Here is a 19276-nt window from a genome sequence, read left to right as displayed (position 1 = left end):
GGTCCAGGGGAGGCAGCAGATGGCCGGCCGGGGAGAGAGAAAGGACACCTGGTCACCCATCAGTCTCACTCCTTTTAGACACTCTCCCCCTCCAGAGCTCTGGCTCATCAAGGACACGGACTGTCCTCTCATCCCCCCAAAGGTCAGGAGCACGTGAGCACACTGCCCACCTCACTGCTGTGGTTCAGAGGGGTACACGTGGCCCATCTAATGCTGTCCAGGTGGAAAGGCCACTGGTTCCTCGCTGTGGGTGAACGGCTCGCCCTTGGGGCTCCCAGGGCACTTGGCTCACCCTAATGGTCCAAACACTGGGGCCTCCACTCTCATCCCACATCCGCAAACTCTGCCACCACCTCCTTCTGCTTTCTGGGCCCTTCCCATTCAGCAGTCCTCATCTGACAAGGTGGTCATTCTCTCCCCCTCGAGACATATTCTCCCGTGGCTCTTGGAAGGTGCTGGCCTGGCGTCCCCCCTTCCTCTCTGGCCACTGTTGCTCCGAGTCCTCTGCTGATTCCTCATAACTTTCCTGACTTCTGAACATTGGAGCGCCCTGGGATTCAATTCTCAGACCTCACCATTGTCCACATCCGCTTCCTAAGCAAGCTTGTTTATCCTATGGTTCCAAAGCCCATCTCTATGCTCAGCGTGCCTGGATGTGTGTCTCCAGCTCAGCTCTCCTCCTCGAACTACAGTTGTGTGCATCCCGCTGCCTCCTCCACATCTCTACTTTGTTGTTTTCTGAGACAGTGCTTCACTCTGTCTCCCAGGCTGGAGTGCAGTGGTACAATCACAGCTCACTGCAGCTCTGCACTCCTGGGCTCAAGCCATCCTCCCACCTCAGCCACTTGAGCAGCTGGGGCTGCAGGCACATGCCACCGCGTCCAGCTATTTAAAAAATTTTGTAGAGATGGGTCTGGCTCACAGGTCTACTTTGGATCTCTACTCAGCATCTCCAGGACAGTGAGATCCAATCCACACTCAGAATCTTCTCCCCTAGCCTGTCCCACCCCATCCCTGCTGCCATCCCAGGTATCTTCATCCTTGCAGCGGGCAGGTCGAGGACATCACTGCCCTCCTTGACCCCTCTCTTCCTCTCTTACCTCACATTGTATTTGCCAGCAGATGCTTCGGAAATATGTCCTGCACCCACCCACCTCTCAGCACGGCCACCGCTGCCGTTCCAGCCCATAAGCCCACGGCCCTTTCCTCCCGACGCACCTCCTGCTTCTCTGCCAGGTTGCGCCAGCCTCCTCTCAAGGCAGGTACAGCTTACCCTGCTCACCCTCCCCTCCCTAGCTTCATGGGCTTGGTTACTCTGTTAGGGCACGTGCCAGGCACGGTCTCCTTCACAGGGCTAGGCCTTCTATGGGGCATCCTCCCTGAGATGTCCTCACGCTCACCCTCAATTCCTTGAAGTCTGTCAGCTGGCACTCATGCAGGCCTCCCCTGGCCGCCCATCTGTAATTCCAGCCGGCCTTCTTTCCACACACACTCCTACCTCCTGTCCTCCTTCTCTGCTTGATTTTTCCTTTTAGCACATATTATCTAGAATTTCTGTTTTAATGACTTCTAATTTTATTTACTTTATCTTGTTTCTTATTAGTTTCCCTGCTAGAACTACGCTTCTTGCAGGTAGAGACTTTTTTCTGTTTCATTCGATGCCGGCACCCAGGCACTCTTTATAGGTGCCTGGCACACAGTAGGCACTCAATAAATACTGTTGAGTGAGTGGATGAAATTAATCTGTCCCCATTAGAAGGCTGACCAAGGTCACAGCGCCAGGAAGTGACACAATAGGCCTAGAGCCCAGGCGTTCATGTTCCCAGTTAGCAATGCTGGATAATGCAGGGGCCAGCATTCAGCCCCCGCAGGTGCTCAATAAATGCTTGTTGAAGGAACGGCCGTCCCAGGAAGGTGCCTCTCTCCCGGGAAGGCCACTATTTCACTTCACACCGGCTTAAGCTCCATCTGTTCAATCCTCCCCATGAATCCAAGGATTTGTGTAGGAAAAAAAATTGAATCTTTGCTGTCTCAACTTCCAAACTACTTCCTTTCCCTTCCTGTTAGGGCATTGGGGCTACGCTGAACGGATCCTGTGGAATGACCCTACCAGCCTGGGCCTCAGGGTGGGACTGAGGGGTCACACAGGTGGGGAAAGGACACGAGAATAGCTTTCCTTTACCTGGCCAGTCCTGAGCTCCTTGGGGTGGGGGCCTGGAACAGCTGCCTGGGGGCACAAGAACCGTGTCCTTTCTTTAGGGAAAACTTAGCAAGCCAGGTGACATGAAGGAAAGGGGATTCCTCTGTCATCTGCTTCCTGTGCTAGCCCAGGAGGACAACGTGAGCCCCACCTCGTGTCTGTCTCATCTCTTTCTGTAACCGCAAGGGCCTGGCTTGCCTTGGCATCCTTCCCTGCACTCAGCAGAGGGGCGTAGTGTAGGCCCTGGCCCAGATGGGACGATGAGAGCTCCAAGGTGAGCCTACCCTCGGCTGCAGACTCGCAGTGTCTGGGAAATGCACCCCCTTCTCCTGACCTGCCGACGCTGCTTTTCTGCTGCAGCACGGGGGGTGGGGGGGTCTTCTCAGCCCAGGAAGCTTGGGGAGGAGAGACCCACTGCTCTACAGCTGAAAGCTCTGTCCTGCCCCAGATAAGCCCACCAGCTCCTCCTTCAAAGGGGATAAGTGGGGAGGGCGCCATTCTCAGCTCCATCACATGCAGGCTGTGTGACTGCACACAAATAACTTCCCTGGGTACTGGTGCTTCTAAATATGGTCTTCAACTAAATATGGCCTTCAACCAGAAGCACGCAGAGGGAGAGGAGCTCAGAACACCAGCTCCAGCAGCACACTGACCCATCGTCTCCCCCAGCCTCATCATTGCTCTCCTGTATGAGCCCTCTGTGTGCCCTCACGTCCCTAAGCAAGCCCTCCCCATGCCCCAGTGTTCCTAAAAGAGCCCTCTCCGTGTCCTAATATCCCTAAGTGAGCCCTCCTGGCGCCCTGATGTCCCTAAGTGGGCCCTCCAAGCCCCTGATGTCCCTAAGTGAGCCCTCCTTGAGCCCTAATGTCCTCAAGTGAGCCCTCCCAGTACCCTCATGTCCCTCAGTGAGCCCTCCCAGCCCCCTAATGTCTCTACATGAGTTCTCCCAGCAGCCTAATGTCCCTAAGTGAGCCCTCCCGGTGCCCTGATGTCCCTAAGTGAGCTCTCCCAGCACCCTGATGCTCTAAGTGAGCCCTCCCAGTGCCCTAATGGCCCTAACTGAGCCCTCCCAGTGCCTCAGTGTTCCTAAGTGGGTCCTCCCAGCAGCCTAATGTCCCTAAGTGAGCCCTCCTGGCACCCTAATGTCCCTAAGTGAGCCCTCCTAGTACTGTTACGTCCCTAAGTGAGCTCTTCTGGTGCCCTGATGTCCCTAAGTGAGCCCTCCCAGCTCCCTAATGTCCCTAAGTGAGCACTTCCAGTGCCCTAATGTCCCTAAGTGAGCCCTCCCAGCAGCCTAATGTCCCTAAGTGAGCCCTCTGGGTGCCCTAATGTTCCTAAATGAGCCCTCCCATCGCCCTAATGTCCCGAAGTGGGCCCTCCCGGCCCCCTAATGTCCCCAAGTGAGCCGTCCTGGTGCCCTAATGTCCCTAAGTGAGCCCTTTCCATGCACTAATGGCTCTAAGTGAGCAATCCAGGCACCCTAATGTCCGTAAGTGAGCTCTCCCAGTACCCCAATGTCCTAAGTGAGCCCTTCCAGTGCCTCGATGCCCTAAGTGAGCCCTCCTGGCACCCTACTGTTCCTAGGTGAGCCCTCCCAGCTCCCTAATGACCCTAAGTGAGCTCTCCCCACGCTCTAATGTCCATAAGTGAGTCCTCCCGGTGCCCTAACATCCCTAAGTGAGCCCTCCCGACACCCTAATGATCCTGAGTCCTCCTGGTGCCCTAATGTTCCTAAGTGAGTCCTCCCCATGCCCTAACGTCCCTAAATGAGCCCTCCCGACACCCTAATGATCCTAAGTGAGTCCTCCTGGTGCCCTAATGTTCCTAAGTGAGTCCTCCCCATGCTCTAATGTCCCTAAGTGAGTCCTCCCGGTGCCTCGATGTCCTAAGTGAGCCCTCCTGGCACCCTACTGTCCCTAAGTGAGTCCTCCTAGCTCCCTAATGACCCTAAGTGAGCTCTCCCCACACTCTAATGTCCGTAAGTGAGTCCTCCCAGTGCCCTAACATCCCTAAGTGAGCCCTCCTGACACCCTAATGATCCTGAGTCCTCCTGGTGCCCTAATGTTCCTAAGTGAGTCCTCCCTATGCTCTAATGTCCCTAAGTGAACCCTCCCGACACCCTAATGATCCTAAGTGAGTCCTCCCGACACCCTAATGATCCTGAGTCCTCTTGGTGCCCTAATGTCCCTAAGTGAGTCCTCCCCACACCCTATGTCCCTAAGTGAGCCCTCCCGACACCCTAATGATCCTAAGTGAGTCCTCTCGGTGCCCTAATGTCCCTAAGTGAGTCCTCTCGGTGCCCTAATGTCCCTAAGTGAGTTCTCCCCACACCCTATGTCCCTAAGTGAGTCATCCCAGTGCCCTAATGTCCCTAAGTGAGCCCTCCTCATGCTCTAATGTCCCTAAGTGAGCCCTCCTCATGCTCTAATGTCCCTAAGTGAGCCCTCCTGGCACCCTAATGTCCCTAAGTGAGCCCTCCCCATGCCCTAATGCCCCTAAATGAGCCCTCCCAGTGTCCTAATGTCCCTAAGTGAGTTATCCCCATGCCCTATGTCCCTAAGCGGACCTAAGTGCACCCTTATGTCCCTGAGTGAGCCCTCCCAGTGCTCTAATGTCCCTGAATGAGCCGTCCTGGCACCCTAATGTTCCCAAGTGAGTCTTCCTGGCACACTAATATCCCTAAGTGAGCAATCCAGGCACCCTAATGTCTGTAAGTGAGCTCTCCCAGTACCCCAATGTCCTAAGCGAGCCCTCCCAGTGTCTTGATGTCCTAAGTGAGCCCTCCTGGCACCCTACTGTCCCTAAGTGAGCCCTCCTGTCTCCCTAATGACCCTAAGTGAGCTCTCCCCACGCTCTAATGTCCCTAAGTGAGCCCTCCCCACGCTCTAATGTCCCTAAGTGAGCCCTCCCCATGCTCTAATGTCCCTAAGTGAGCCCTCCCCGTGCCCTAACATCCCTAAGTGAGCCCTCCCGACACCCTAATGATCCTAAGTGAGTCCTCCTGGTGCCCTAATGTCCCTAAGTGAGTCCTCCCCAAGCTCTAATGTCCCTAAGTGAGTCCTCCCCATGCCCTACGTCCCTGAGTCCTCCCAGTGCCCTAATGTCCCTAAGTGAGTCCTCCCCATGCTCTAATGTCCCTAAGTGAGTCCTCCTGGTGCCCTAATGTCCCTAAGTGAGTCCTCCCCAAGCTCTAATGTCCCTGAGTCCTCCCGGTGCCCTAATGTCCCTAAGTGAGTCCTCCCCATGCTCTAATGTCCCTAAGTGAGTCCTCCTGGTGCCCTAATGTCCCTAAGTGAGTCCTCCCCATGCTCTAATGTCCCTAAGTGAGTCCTCCCAGTGCCCTAATGTCCCTAAGTGAGTCCTCCCCATGCTCTAATGTCCCTAAGTGAGTCCTCCCGGTGCCCTAATGTCCCTGAGTTCTCCCCATGCTCTAATGTCCCTGAGTCCTCCCAGTGCCCTAATGTCCCTAAGTGAGTCCTCCCAGTGCCCTAATGTCCCTAAGTGAGTCCTCCCCATGCTCTAATGCCCGAGTCCTCCCAGTGCCCTAATGTCCCTAAGTGAGTCCTCCCCATGCTCTAATGCCCCTAAATGAGCCCTCCCAGTGCCCTAATGTCCCTGAGTTATCCCCATGTCCTATGTCCCTAAGTGAGCCCTCCCAGCACCCTAATGTCCCTAAGTGAGCCCTCCCCGTGCCCTAATGTCCCTAAATGAGCCCTCCTGGTGCCCTAATGTCCCTAAGTGAGTTATCCCCATGCCCTATGTCCCTAAGTGAGCCCTCTCGGCACCCTTATGTCCCTGAGTGAGCCCTCCCAGTGCCCTAATGTCCCTAAATGAGCCCTCCTGGCACCCTAATATTCCTGAGTGAGCCCTCCCCATGCCCTAATGTCCCTGAATGGGCCCTCCCCACCCTCTAATGTCCCTAAGTGAGTTCTCCCAGTGCCCTCATGTCCCTGAGTGCTCCCAGCCCCCTAATGTCTCTATGTGAGCTCTCCCAGCATCCTAATGTCCCTAAGTGAGCTCTCCCAGTGCCCCGATGTCCTAAGTGAGCCCTCCCGGTGCCCTAATGTCCCTGAGTGAGCCCTCCTGGCACCCTAATGTCCCTGAGTGAGCCCTCCTGGTGCCCTAATGTCCAGAAATGAGCCCCCCAGTGCCCCAATGTCCCTAAGTGAGACCTCCCGTCACCCTAATATCCCTAAGTGAACCCTCCCAGTGCCCTAATGTACCAAAATGAGCCCTCCCGGCACGCTAATGTCCCTAAGTGAGCCCTCCCCACGCCATAATGTCCTTATGTGTGTTCTCCCAGTGCTCTCATGTCCCTAAGTGAGCACTCCCAGCACCCTAATGTCCCTAAGTGAGCTCTCCCAGTGCCCTGATGTCCTAAGTGAGCCCTCCCAGCACCCTAATATCCCTAAGTGAGCTCTCCCCGTGCCCTAATGTCCCCAAGTGAGCCCTCTCGGTGCCCCTAATATCCCTAAGTGAGCTCTTTCCGAGCCCTACTGTCCCCAAGTGAGCCCTCTCAGCAGCCTAATGTTCCGTAAGTGAGCCCTCCCAGCGCCCTAATGTCCCTAAGTGAGCCCTCCTAGGGCTCTAATGTCCATAAGTGAGCCTTCCGGGTGCCCTAATGTCCCTAAGTGAGCCCTCCTGGCACCCTAATGTCCATAAGTGAGCCTTCCGGGTGCCCTAATGTCCCTAAGTTAGCCCTCCTGGCACCCTAATGTCCGTAAGTGAGCCTTCCGGGTGCCCTAATGTCCCTAAGTTAGCCCTCTCAGCAGCCTAATGTCCCTAAGTTAGCCCTCCCAGCAGCCTAATGTCCTTAAGTGAGCCCTCCCAGCAGGCTAATGTCCCTAAGTGAGACCTCCAAGTGCCCTAATGTATGTAAGTGAGCTCTCCCGTCGCCCTGATGTCCCAACGTGTGCTCTCTCAGTGCTCCTCGGGGTCTCTCCTGCTGGGCACACCTGGTGGGGTCTTGGGGAGGCACTGGCTTTTGCAGATGGCACCTACACTCCTATATATGGCGTCTGCCAGACTGAATGTATTTGCTCCTGTGCAATTAGAACCCAGGGTCAGGGTTGGCATCAACACCTCTGTCCTCACTGCCAGGAACAATCTTACCCAGGAGCCCAGAAGACAAAGAGGGACCCTGCTCCCGCAGTCAAGCTCTTACCTGTCCTGACTCCTCTCCGTCACCTGACTCACGGTGGGGGAGTATGTGACTCGGCCTTGCCCCCTCTGATGGCCTGAAACAAGAGACACTTCATTCTCTGAGTCCTGCCCTGCACCTGTCGCGTCATCCTGCCTCTTAGAACCTGGCAGCTTCTCTTCTGACCTCTGACCTTCCTCCTGTTCAAGCAAATCGATAAGGCCATTTGTGGCATCTGAATCCACTGTGTCGTCCTCCACAAGTTCCAGAGAGCCCAACTCGGGGCCCCGCGGTTCCTCTGAGAGTGCCCCCTCCAACTTCCACTCGTGACCTGTGGCGTCAGAGTCCTCGGCCTTGCTGCACTCCAGAGAGGAGTCCTCAGCAGTGACCAGGGAAGGCGTGAGGCCCGCGGACCACACCTGCATGTCAGACATCTCCAGCATGGTGTCATGCTCCGTGGCCGCCAAGGGGATGGCGTCTAGGACGGCCACCTCGTTCCAGTACTGGTCTGCACGTAGCGGAGAGGAAAGCGCACAGCCCAGGGAGGCAGGGGACAGCAGCTCGTCCTGCAGCGAGGAGTAACCTGGATGGGCAGACAGAGGGCAACATGCTCCAGCAGCGATTCCTGTCCCACGCATTCACATGCAGGTCAACGCACACACACACACACGCAGGCACGGCCAGAGAGGTGCATGCACATTCAGGGTGGGTTGGGGCTTTCCAAGCTCCAGGCCCAATGCTCAGGCCTTCTGGCTACTGCCTGGGCATCCAGGCAAGAGAAGCAAGGCTCTGAATTGGGTGGGGGCAGCCAGGGTGTGAGGCAGAGATGGGGGAGCTCCCTGCTGGATGGTGAAGAGGAGATTGGACTCTTTCTTATCCAGTTCAGAGCACTAGATAAAGAAGCCTTTATCCAAAGGACTTGTGCTCCAATCTGTCTCTGATCCCGCGAAAGCTCCACTTCTCCATGGCTGGGCAGAAATAGATATAGCTCCTCTACTCAAAACTTCACTTTAGCTCAGTTCTTAGGTTCTCAGGGATGTACCTTAAAGGGAAGGAAAAGCCACCAGAACCAGGGGTAGTAACCAGGCTGCCCTTGAGGGGCCTACCAGGGTATACCAAACACCCATAGACCTCAATGTGGTGGTCACATGGGAAACAACCTTCTGGTGTGGCCAGGTGTCACCCTCCTCAAGTTGCTTATTGGTTCTAGAAACTCTGAATGATCTAAAGTGCCAGAGGGGAGGGCTCTTAGGGCTCAAAAGGGGCAAGGTCAGAAGGCACCAAGAGGCACCAGGTCTGCCCGCCCCAAAGCCCTGTGTCCAAGAGCCCTGAGCTGTTTGTCCCAGCTGCAGGTCAGCACTGACCTGGTGGGATGGGAGCCAGCTCGCTCATGCCCTGAGCGCATGACCCGTAGTCACCATGGCCTGCCCATCTGTCGTTCCCTGCTCCCTGGCTGGGATGGGAGTCCCTGCTGATGTTCTGGTTGGCTTTGGCACTGGCTCCCTGATGTTCATAAGTGACCGTGACACTGAGTGAGTGGCATGCACGCACATGTGCATTTGTGGGGGCATCAGCGTTCCATCCGGGGCTTCTCAGCCCTCCTCTGGCTGGGAGCAAGGACCTCTGCTACAGGAGAAAGAGGTCTCTGATGTCCCTTCAGAGCAGGTGCCTCTGTGGGTGGCAGAAGGGAATAGAAGACAAGATTCTCCAATGGGCTTGGCCTGTCTAGGAAACCAGGAAACAAGTACGTGCTTACAGCAGCTGGAAAGCCCACGGAGCTGAAAGTGAACCCTGTGAATGGGCAGGGCTGCCCCTTGCATCTCTCTAGGGACCTTCCTGCCATCCAGAGATGTCCAGACAACCCCCAGCCTAGAGTTCAAACCTAGTTCAAATGCTCCATTCTGCCATTCAGTCCCTACCCCCACCTCTACTCACATCCAACTGCCCCCAGGCTGTGCTTTGATTCAAGCCAGGTGGGCTCCTTTCTTGCCCTCTTAACCCTCCGTTAAGGGCCTCAGCCCCTGATCACCTGCTCCCCTGCTTTTACATCACTAGCTCCATTTATTCTCATCCACTCACTGTTCAACCAAAACAAGAGAGGTCCCATTACATGCCAGGCACTGTGCTAGGGGATGACAAATCCCAAACACACATGAACACGAACACACACACACACTCACACACATACACACACTCACACACACTCTCACCCACACACTCACAGATGGGACAGCTTCTTGTTTCATGGCATTTTCACAGCTTCCGCTCCTGTTGATCCCTCCCATCTCTGAGGCTGTCCTAGGGCCCTTGCTAAGGCTGTTCTCGGAAATGCAAACCCATGAGGACAGGGCTGATGTCTGCTTTCCTGTCCCCACCCTTTTCTACAACAGGATTGGGCCTCCACTAGCCCCATGACCACTGCAGAGCTCTCCAGGTGTGTGAGGACCCAGCAGCTGGAACAGAAAGACCTCAGGCACATTTAGTGGAACTGCAATTGCTAACATGTACCTGTGTGTTCAACGTGCCCGGAGCCGGGCTGTGTACTCGGCATGCATTCTCTTAATCTCCCCAGGAAAGTTTTCTTCCCTACAAGTCTACTTGGTTCCAGGTCCCAAATGAGCGGGGAGGATGAGCCTGTGAAGGTGGGGTGGCTGGGAGCAGGGCTGCACAATGGCAGAGACTGAGGGAAACCCCTTTTAGCTCTGGCCAAACTAGGAAGAACAAGGAGGAGGGAGTGGGAAGAAAAGATGAAATGGGTCACATCTTACCATGAAATGAACTCCAAGTCACTGTACATGAAACTGTGACTTGAGGAATTATATAGCTGACCAGGGCTCTGGCCTTCAAACCCTTCATAGAAAGCCCTCCAGATATACAAAAGCAGGACATTTTGGGGTCAAGTGATGATTATTTTTCTTATTACTCTTGCGAGCATTTTTTAATTTACATCACATACTGAGCATTTTTGTTGTTGTTGTTTTTTGAAGCAGAGTCTTGCTCTGTTGCCCAGGCTGGAGCGCAGTAATGCAGTCTCAGCTCACTGTAACCTCTGCCTTCGGGTTCAAGTGATTCTCCTGCCTCAGCCTCTCCACTGGGAGTAGCTCGGATTACAGGTATGCACCATGACACCTGGCCAATTTTTGTATTTTTAGTAGAAACAGGGTTTCACCCTGTTAGCCAGGCTGGTCTCAAACTGCTGACCTCAAGTGATCTGCCTGCCTCAGCCTCTCAAAGTGCTGGGATTACAGGGTTCAGCCACTGCACCTGACCATTGAGCGTATTTTTAGTGCAAAACATATCTTACGTGTTATTTTTAATTGCCACAACAACCCTACAAGGAAAATAATGTGATTCCTACTTTATACATTAGGAAACTAGAGGTTTAGCAACTTGGGGAAGGTCACATAGCTAGTAAGTTTGGTCTTTCCCATAGACTTTGCCATTAATCTCTTTTAAAAATAGCTTTGTTGAGGTATGTTTGACATTCAATAAATGTGTATCTTTAAAAGGGGGTAAATTGATGCATTGTGAACATGTGTACCCCCATGAAGCCATCACCTCAAATAAGAAAATGGACATTTGTCACCCCAGAAAGGTCTTCTCAAGCTTCTTTGTAATCTCTCCCTCCCCTTTCCCCCTCCACCAACCCCCAAACCATTCCCAGGTGACCCTGATCTTCTTTTCGTCACTATACATCACTTTGCATTCCCCAGGATTTTACATAAATGGATTCATACAGTATGCACTCTCTCTTTTTTTTAAGCCTGGCTTCTTTCACTCAACACAGTCATTTGTGTTTCATCCATGCTGACGCATGTATCAATAATTTATTTCTGTTGTTAAGCCATAGTCCATTGGATGGATATATCACAGTTTGCAAATCTATTTACCTGCCAATGGACATTTGGGTTGCTTCCAGTTTGTGGCTATTACAAATAAAGCTGCTAGTCTGTATGAACATAATGCTTTCTTTTCTCTTGGGTAAATAACTAGGAATGGAATGACTTGACCGTACAGTAGGTGTATGTTTAACTTTATAAGAAATGATCAAGTGGTTGTACCATTTTGCAGTCCCACCAGTGGTGTATGAGAGTTCCAGTTCTCCCATATCCTCACCAACACTTTATATGGCCAGCCTTTTTAATTTTAACCATTCTTTTTGGTGTGTGGTGGTACCTCCTTATAGTTTTGATTTGTATTTCCCTAATGAGTAATGATGTTGAGCATATTTTCATGTGCTTATTTGCCTTGTGTATATATTCTGGGTGAAAAGTCTGTTCGAATCTTTTGTTCAATCTAAAAACTGAGTTGTTTTCTTATTATTAAGTTTTGAGAGTTCTTTATATATTCCAATACTATAGCAGATGGTTATTTGCCAATGTTTTCTCCCAGTCTGTATCTCGTCTTTTCATTTTCTTAACAGTGTATTTTGAAGAGCAGAAGTTTTGATTTTGATGAAGACCAATTTGTCAATTTGTTCTTTTATGGATTGTGCTTTTGGTGTTGTATCTGAGAAATCTTTGTCTTAACCAAGATTTTTAAGGTTTTTTTCTTATGTTTTCTTCTAGAAGTTTTAAGTTTTAGATATTACATTTAATCTATGACCCATTTAGAGTTGATTTTTGTACACAAGGTAATAATCCAAGTTCATGTTAGTTTATATTTTTTGCATAAATATTCATAAATGATATTGGTCTGCAGTTTTCTTGTTAATTGTCTTTCTTCCCAATATCAGGGTAATGCTGGCCTCATAAACTTAGCTGAGAAGTATTTTCTCATTTTCAATTTTCTAAACAAGTTGTTTCTTCCTTAAATGTTTGGTAGAATTCACCAGTGAAGCCATCTGGGCATGGACTTTTCTTTGTAGGAATGTTCCAAACCATACACTTAATGTCTTCCATTTATATGGGGCTATATCTGTTTCTTCCTAAGTGAGCTTTGAGAGTTTGTGTCTTTCAAGGAATTTGTTGATTTCACCTGTTTTCCAATTTACTGACATAAAATTGTCACAGTATCCCTTTATTGTCCTTTTACTACCTGTAGATATTCTATAGGTAGTATATATTCCTTATTCCTGATATTGGTAATCTGCAGGTCTTCTCTTTTTTCATAATCAGTTTGGCTAGAGGTTTATCAATGTTATTGATCTTTTCAAATCACCAGCTTTTGGTTTCATTAAGTTTCTCCAAGTTTTTCTGCTTTCTATGTCACTGATTTCCACTCTAATCTTTATTATTTCCTTTATTCTATGATTTTAGGTTTAATTTGCTCTTCTTTTTCTAATTTCTTAAGGTAGAAAACTCTTTATTTTGCTTTCATTTTTGAAGTTACTGTGCTAGGTATAGAAGTCTAGGTTACTTTGGAGATATTGTTTCTTTCCTCTTTAAAGATGTGGCATACTTTAAAGATGCCATACCATGTTCTGGCTTGTGTTGTTCCTTTTTTTCTTTCTTTTTCCTTTTTTCTTTTCTTTTCTTTTCTTTCTTTTTTTTTTTTTTTTTTGAGACAGGTTTCACTCCTGTTACCCAAGCTGTAGTGCAATGGTGCAATCTTGGTTCACTGCAACCTCTGCCTCCTGGGCTCAAGCGATTCTCCTGCCTCAGCCTCCTGAGTAGCTAGAAGTACAGGCATGCACCACCATGCACGGCTAATGTTTGTATTTTTTGTAGAGATGGGGTTTCACCACGTTGCCCAGGCTGGTCTCGAACTCCTGAGCTCAAGTGGTCCACCCACCTTGACCTCCCAAAGTGCCAGGATTACAAGCATGAGCCACCATGCCCGTCCTTGGCTTGTGCTGTTTCTAATAAGAAATCTGATGTCAGTCTTATTTTGGTTCCCTTGTACATAACACATTTTTTCCCCCTCTGATTGCTTTTAAGATTTTTCTCTTTACCACTGGTTTTGACCAGTTTGCTAATAATGTGCCCTGATAGAGTTGCTCACATGTTTCCTGCGCATGGGGTTCATCAAACTTGTTGGATCTATGTCTTTATGATTTTTATCAAATTTGGCAAATTTTTGTCTATATTTCTTTTTTTTTTCTTTTTCTTTTTTTTGTGGGGGGATGGTTGAGAACTCTGTTGCCCAGGCTGGAGTGCAGTAATGTAATCTCGGTTCACTGCAACCTCCACTTCCTGGGTTCAAGCAGTTCTCCTGCCTTGGCCTCTCAAGTAGCTGGGACTACAGTCGTGCACCACCATGCCCAGCTAACTTTTGTATATTTTTTTAGTGGAGACAGGGTTTCACTATGTTGAAACACTAGGTTTCACTATGGCCAGGCTGGTCTCAAACTTCTGACCACAAGTGATCCACCCACCTCAGCCTCCCAAAGTGCTGGTATTACAGGCATAAGCCACTGTGCCCAGCTTCGAATTTCTTACAATACTTTTTCTTCCTTCTTTTCTGTTGGGAACTGTTTTCACATATTAGGTGACTTGAAATTTCCCCATAGCTCACTTTCTGTTTCTCCAAAACAGAAAGAAAAGAAAAATATTTGGAGTTTCTCTTGCTATATTGTCAAGTTCACTAATCTTTTCTTCTGCAGTATCTAATGTCTAATCCTATCCAGTGTATTCATCCTACACATTACAGTTTCATCTCTAGAAGATTGACTTGGGCCTTTAAAAAATATCTTCCATGTCTCTACTTAACTTTTTTTTTTTAATATCTGAAATACAGTTACAATCACTGTTTTACTATCTTTGCTAATTCTTTTTTTTTTTTTTTTTTTTTTTTTTGAGACAGAATCTCACCTTTGTTGCCCAGGCTGGAATGCAATGGCACTATCTCGGCTCACTGCAACCTCTGCCTCCTGAGTTCAAGCGATTCTCCTGCCTCAGCCTCCTGAGTAGCTGGGATTACAGGTGCCCGCCACCTCACCCAGCTAATTTTTTTGCATTTTTAGATGAGACAGGGTTTCACCGTGATGGCCAGGCTGGTCTTAAACTCTTGACCTCAGGTGATCCGCCCACCTCGGCCTCCCAAAGCGCTGAGCCACCAAGCCCAGCCCTTTGTCTGTTAATTCTAACATATTTGTCAACTCTGGGTCAGTTTCAATGGGTTGATTTTTCTCCGCATTATGGATCCTGTTTTCCTGCCTTTTTGTGTGTCTGGTTACTCCTAACTGAATGCTGGACATTGCGAATTTTACCTTGTGGAGTGCTGGATGTTTTTGTATCCCTGTATGCTTGAGCTTTGTTCTGTTATGCAGTTAAGTTACTTGGAAGCAGTTTGATCCTTTTGCATTTTGCTTTCAAATTTTATTAGGAAGGACTGGAGCTTTGGGGGTTAATTTTTCCCTATTTCTCAGATGAGATCCTTTTTTGTCTCCTGAACAAAGGCTGTGAGAGATTAATTGGGAAAAGCTGGCTAATACTCATCTGAAATTTGTGGGGGACCCTCTACAGGTCTCCAGAGTGTTCTATCTGTGCAACTGTCTCCTCTCTGGTGCTCTGTCTTGAGAACTCCAGCTGTCTTGGTCTCCTTGGACTTTCAAAACAGTAAACTAGACAGCTGTAGGACTCACTTCATTGATTTCCCATGCTTTGTGGATCAATGTCCTTTGTTATTTGACATCCAATGTCTTAAAAACTGTTGTTTCATATATTATGTCCATTTTTTTTTGGTCTGCAGTAGTTTCAAGCAGGAGGGTATATCCAGTCCCTGTTACCCTGTCTTGGCCAGAAGTGGCACACATTGCATCTGACATGGCTCCTTGGATTTGGCTGGATGAACATTTCATCACTCCTTGAAATTTGGATGAGACTTGAGAACTGGGAGAGGGCAGCTTTGTAGCCACAGAACACTTGAGGCTCATTCTTGGGTTCCTTTTGTGACTTTCCCACCTTGAGACTTCCACGGTATTCACTTTAATGGAACTTCACCCAAATAAAGATGTAAGGGGCCAGGTGCGGTAGCTCATGCCTGTAATCCCAGCACTTTGGGAGGCTGAGGTGGGTGGATCACCTGAGGTCAGGAGTTCGAGGCCAGCCTGGCCAACATGGTGGGCCCCGTGTCTCTACTAAAAATATAAAAATTATCTGGCTATGGTGGCAGGCACCTGTAGTCTCAGCTACTCGAGAGGCTGAGGCAGGAGAATCGCTTGAACCCTGGAGGCAGAGGTTGTAGTGAGCCGAGATCGCACCATTGCACTCCAGCCTGGGCAACAAGAGTGAAACTCAATCTCAAAAAAAAAAAAAAATGTATGGATACAGAGAGCACATGTACCACCTCTGCAGGAAGTCCCTGCTTGTCTTCACTCTGAGACTCCTTCCCTGGTAGCAGTATTTAGGGTGCATGCCCAGCTGCTCCCTCTCCCAGCCATGCAGGCTGAGATCCAACGCCACAGGTAGCTAGCTGTACTCCTGGTGCTGGTGGGGATCACTATGAAGCTGGAGCAATACTCGCAGAAGCACAAGTGCATCCTTATGAGGAACATCTCACAGGTCTGGGGTGGACCAGACCATAGGCAGGTCCACTGGATCCCCCAGGGTGAGTTCCAGAATGTCTGTCTCTCTGGTAGTCTCACGCAGCCCCACCACACCTGGGTCCCCAGCCCCTCCCTCAGTCTAGAGACCTCCTCTTGGGGCTACATGTTGGGGAAGTCAGGTAAAAGGCAGGCAGCCACACATATCAGTTTGGGTCCGCATACGGTCAGGTGGTCCCTCCTCATTCAGGTCACTGCCCTGGTTCTGTGCTGACCCAGAGGTAATAATCGTCCTGCTAGCATAATGTCAGCAGCAAATGGGGCAAGGCAACAGGGGTCATCAGACAGCCTCGCCCCAGACAAGGCCACACTTCACTAGCCACAGTTGTGAAGAATTGAGGGAAATAAAACATGTTTTATTCCCAAGTAGACATTAGTTTGTGTCTGATTTATCAGGCCAAATGGAGCTCACATGGGTGTGAGATGACCATTTCTCCTCTCACAAGGGAAGTCTGTTTTATTTTCAGAAACATGCTATTTTATTTTGGCTCTATAGGCCATGCTTTTTTCATGTTTATTCCCAGGGCCTGGGCAGTTTTGTCCTGTGTGGGAGAAGCACACTGGCCTTTTGGCCTGAGTGCCTCTGCTCTGGCCAATTCAGGCGCTGGTGGCAAGCAGAGCCATGGAGGGAGAGACAGCCTCAGGCTTCTAATTCCCGGACACCACCCACTTATGGCGCTCTCACAGAGCTGCCTATCACTGCCCGGAGTCCCAGGGCCTCAGAAGGAGGCTCAGACACGCAGAGGGACCAGGAAAAGCACAAAGGAGCCGAGGTCCGACTGTGGGCATCGGTGCAGTGGGCTGGGTGGGCACCAGGTTAGGCCATCACGAGCCCTGCCCAGGGGACAGCAGAGAAGCTGCAGAGCCTGTAGTGCCCCCCCAACCCCTCAGACCTCTGACTGTCCTGCCACCTTCTCTCCAGACCACAAGGGCATCCAGATGAGGGCCAGACTTTCTGGGGCAGGGAGGAAGGCAGGAAAAATATAAAGACGCCAATTCTAGACCAAGCAGGGCATCGGTGCATCAGTCTCCTGGGGCCGGGGGAGGGTACATGGGGCACAGAGCTGGGTCTAACGGGGACCCGCCAGAGAGGCCATCGGGGGCTGCTGAGGCTGCACAGAGTAGCCAGGAAGCACGGAGCATTCGACTGTGACCATCTGAAATCAACTACTCGGGAGAGGGCTCCCTCAAAGACTGAAGTGCAGTCATGCCACTCTTTGGCCAGAACCCTCTGGTGGCTTTCCAGCTCACTCCACATCAAACCCAATGTCCTCATGACAGTCTATGGGTGGGCTCCGTGCCACCCCTTCAGCCGCCACGCCTGCCCTCTCTCCCGCTGTCCCTTTGCCTCCGCCTCCAGCCCCATCCTGTGAACACATCAGGAAAGCCCTCTTCACACTCCCTGCCCTGAAATCTTCCTCCTCAGCGCTGACGCATGGCTCCCACCTCATCTCCGGCAAGCGCTCCAACGCCACCCGCTTCCCTTGCACCATGAGTCCCCCAAGCCCCGACTCTGGTCTGTTTCTCCTGCACCATGTGCGGTAACTGCTGGTGCGTGATACAGTCCCCCGCGTGGTTCTCCTCACAGGAGGGAAAAGTTCCACCAAGGCAGATTTTTGTTTTGTTTTGTTTTGTTTTGTCTGGTTGAGAACAGGTATCTCTCTCCTGCCTAGCACAGTGCCTGGCGTGCGGTTGATGCTTGAAAAATATTTGCCAAATGGGCTGACCCCCTGAAGCAGAGCGCTTTCAGCAGACATGGAGTACACAGGCCCAGTCCCACACAGGGATTGAGAACCACTCGGGCAAGAATGCCTCAAAGCCTGGCAGAGGCCAGGGGTCTGTGGCCCGGGGAGATGCTCACAGATGCCCAGGTCTGTAACTGTGAATATTCACACTCAAGCGGTTCTGGTGGCCCATAGTCCTGTAGGTGCTTAATCAGGGCACAGGAAATCAAAAGCGTGCCCCTCTGACTTGACCGAAAGTACGTGCTGGATGTTAAAGAAGCCTCCACACACGGGAAGGCAGAGGAGCTTTGTCACCAGAATTTCCCCAGGTTTGTGACCTCCCTCAACTGCCCTTGGCCCACTGAGCTCCTGTAAAGCTCCAGCCAGGTCCCCTGAGGGGAGGCTGGAATCCCCAAGGGGGTGGACCCAGGGAGAGGGCTGGGCACACGCAGCAGGCAGCACCACACAGCAACACCCGTGCACACACACGCACACATGCGAACACACACACTCACACACACGCACATGCATGCACACACGCGCACACACATATGCACACACATACAGGCGCACACACATGTACGCCTAGGACACAGCCATGAGATGCGTGGGGAGACAGGGCTGGGGGCCATGACATGCATGTGGACATGGCCGGCTCTGTGCCTGCCGAAATGGGGACAGTGGAGACAGTGGAGACAGGCAGCACGATAGCGTGGGTGCACAGAGGTCAACATGAGGTTAGAGGCAGAAGAGAGGGGTTGGGACGTGTTCAGCAGATGGGCCCTGCTTCCAGGGTGCGAAATGGCACACTTCAGGAGTCACAGGATGTGGGGTAGGGAATAGGGAGGGCTCAGCGAGCACAGGGTCCCCTGGCAGGGGCTCCGTGCCCAGGCCCACCTGGGACTCGCCCTCGGCCGCGTCCCCCAACTGTGTACCCAGTCACAGGTGCCCACCCTCAGTCTGGGCGTGGCGGGGATGGCCCTTAAGACGAGGAGCTTGAGGAGCATACACATCACCATGCAGGCATCCAGGGTGACGGGTCAGCCACCTGAGGATGCCATGTCACAGACATGGAAATTTTGTTTCAAGGTCTGTAAGGAATTTTAGGGATCCAATCCAACTTGCTGATTTTACAGAAGGGGAGAGGGCTCAGTCATGCAGGGAGCTGGCAGGAAGGAAGGGCCTAGAACCCAGACCTCCTGGCCGGAGAGTGGGGCCTCACCGTTTATGTGCCCGCTGGCCAGAGAGGGGGTGGGCGAGGAAGGGGTTGTGAGGGGCCCTGGCCCAGGAGTGACAGGGGCTTGGGGGCAGAGGTCACAGACTCCTGTACATCCTCTCCTTGGGCTGGATCTCATGGGGGACCCCTGCCATGCTGAGTCACATCAACAAAGAATGAGGGGAAGGAGATGAGATGATAGAAAAGGGAGAGAGGAAAAAGCAGAGAGACCCAGCTCCAGGAAGAGCAAACTGCTCAGTCCCTAGAAGTGGCCGCAGCAGGATTTGTAAAACATCGCCCAGGTAAACTGTGCTAGACCTTGGGCCAGGAATGGCCCTCTGCTTCCCAACCACTGACTGTTTTACAGATGGGGACACTGACACCCCAAAGAGGGCCCACGCCTTACAAAGAGCTACTGGAAAGTCTGCAGCTGTTTAGGGGCAATGTCTAGCTGGCTGCCTCTGACTCAGCTTTTTCTCATACACCAGGCCCTCTGGGGATGCAGTTGCTG

The 19276-nt window shown here is 51.3% G+C and overlaps 1 protein-coding gene across 15 annotated transcripts in view; it reads right to left on the bottom strand.

Moving 5' to 3' along the window:
* Positions 1–19276, bottom strand: part of LOC105476533 (ankyrin 1) — a 244720-nt gene that overhangs the window by 13923 nt on the left and 211521 nt on the right. For all 15 annotated transcript variants that reach the window (XM_011732528.2, XM_011732531.2, XM_011732532.2 and 12 more), the window contains one exon: positions 7365–7923. In XM_011732528.2, coding sequence (XP_011730830.2) covers positions 7365–7923 — 559 coding nt within the window. The remainder of the gene's footprint in view (positions 1–7364; positions 7924–19276) is intronic.

This window comes from Macaca nemestrina, chromosome 8 (genome assembly GCF_043159975.1).
Source record: "Macaca nemestrina isolate mMacNem1 chromosome 8, mMacNem.hap1, whole genome shotgun sequence".
NCBI classification, from domain to species: Eukaryota; Metazoa; Chordata; class Mammalia; order Primates; family Cercopithecidae; genus Macaca; species Macaca nemestrina.
Note: the sequence above shows the minus strand (reverse complement) of the source record. Positions and strands in the feature narration are given on the sequence as shown.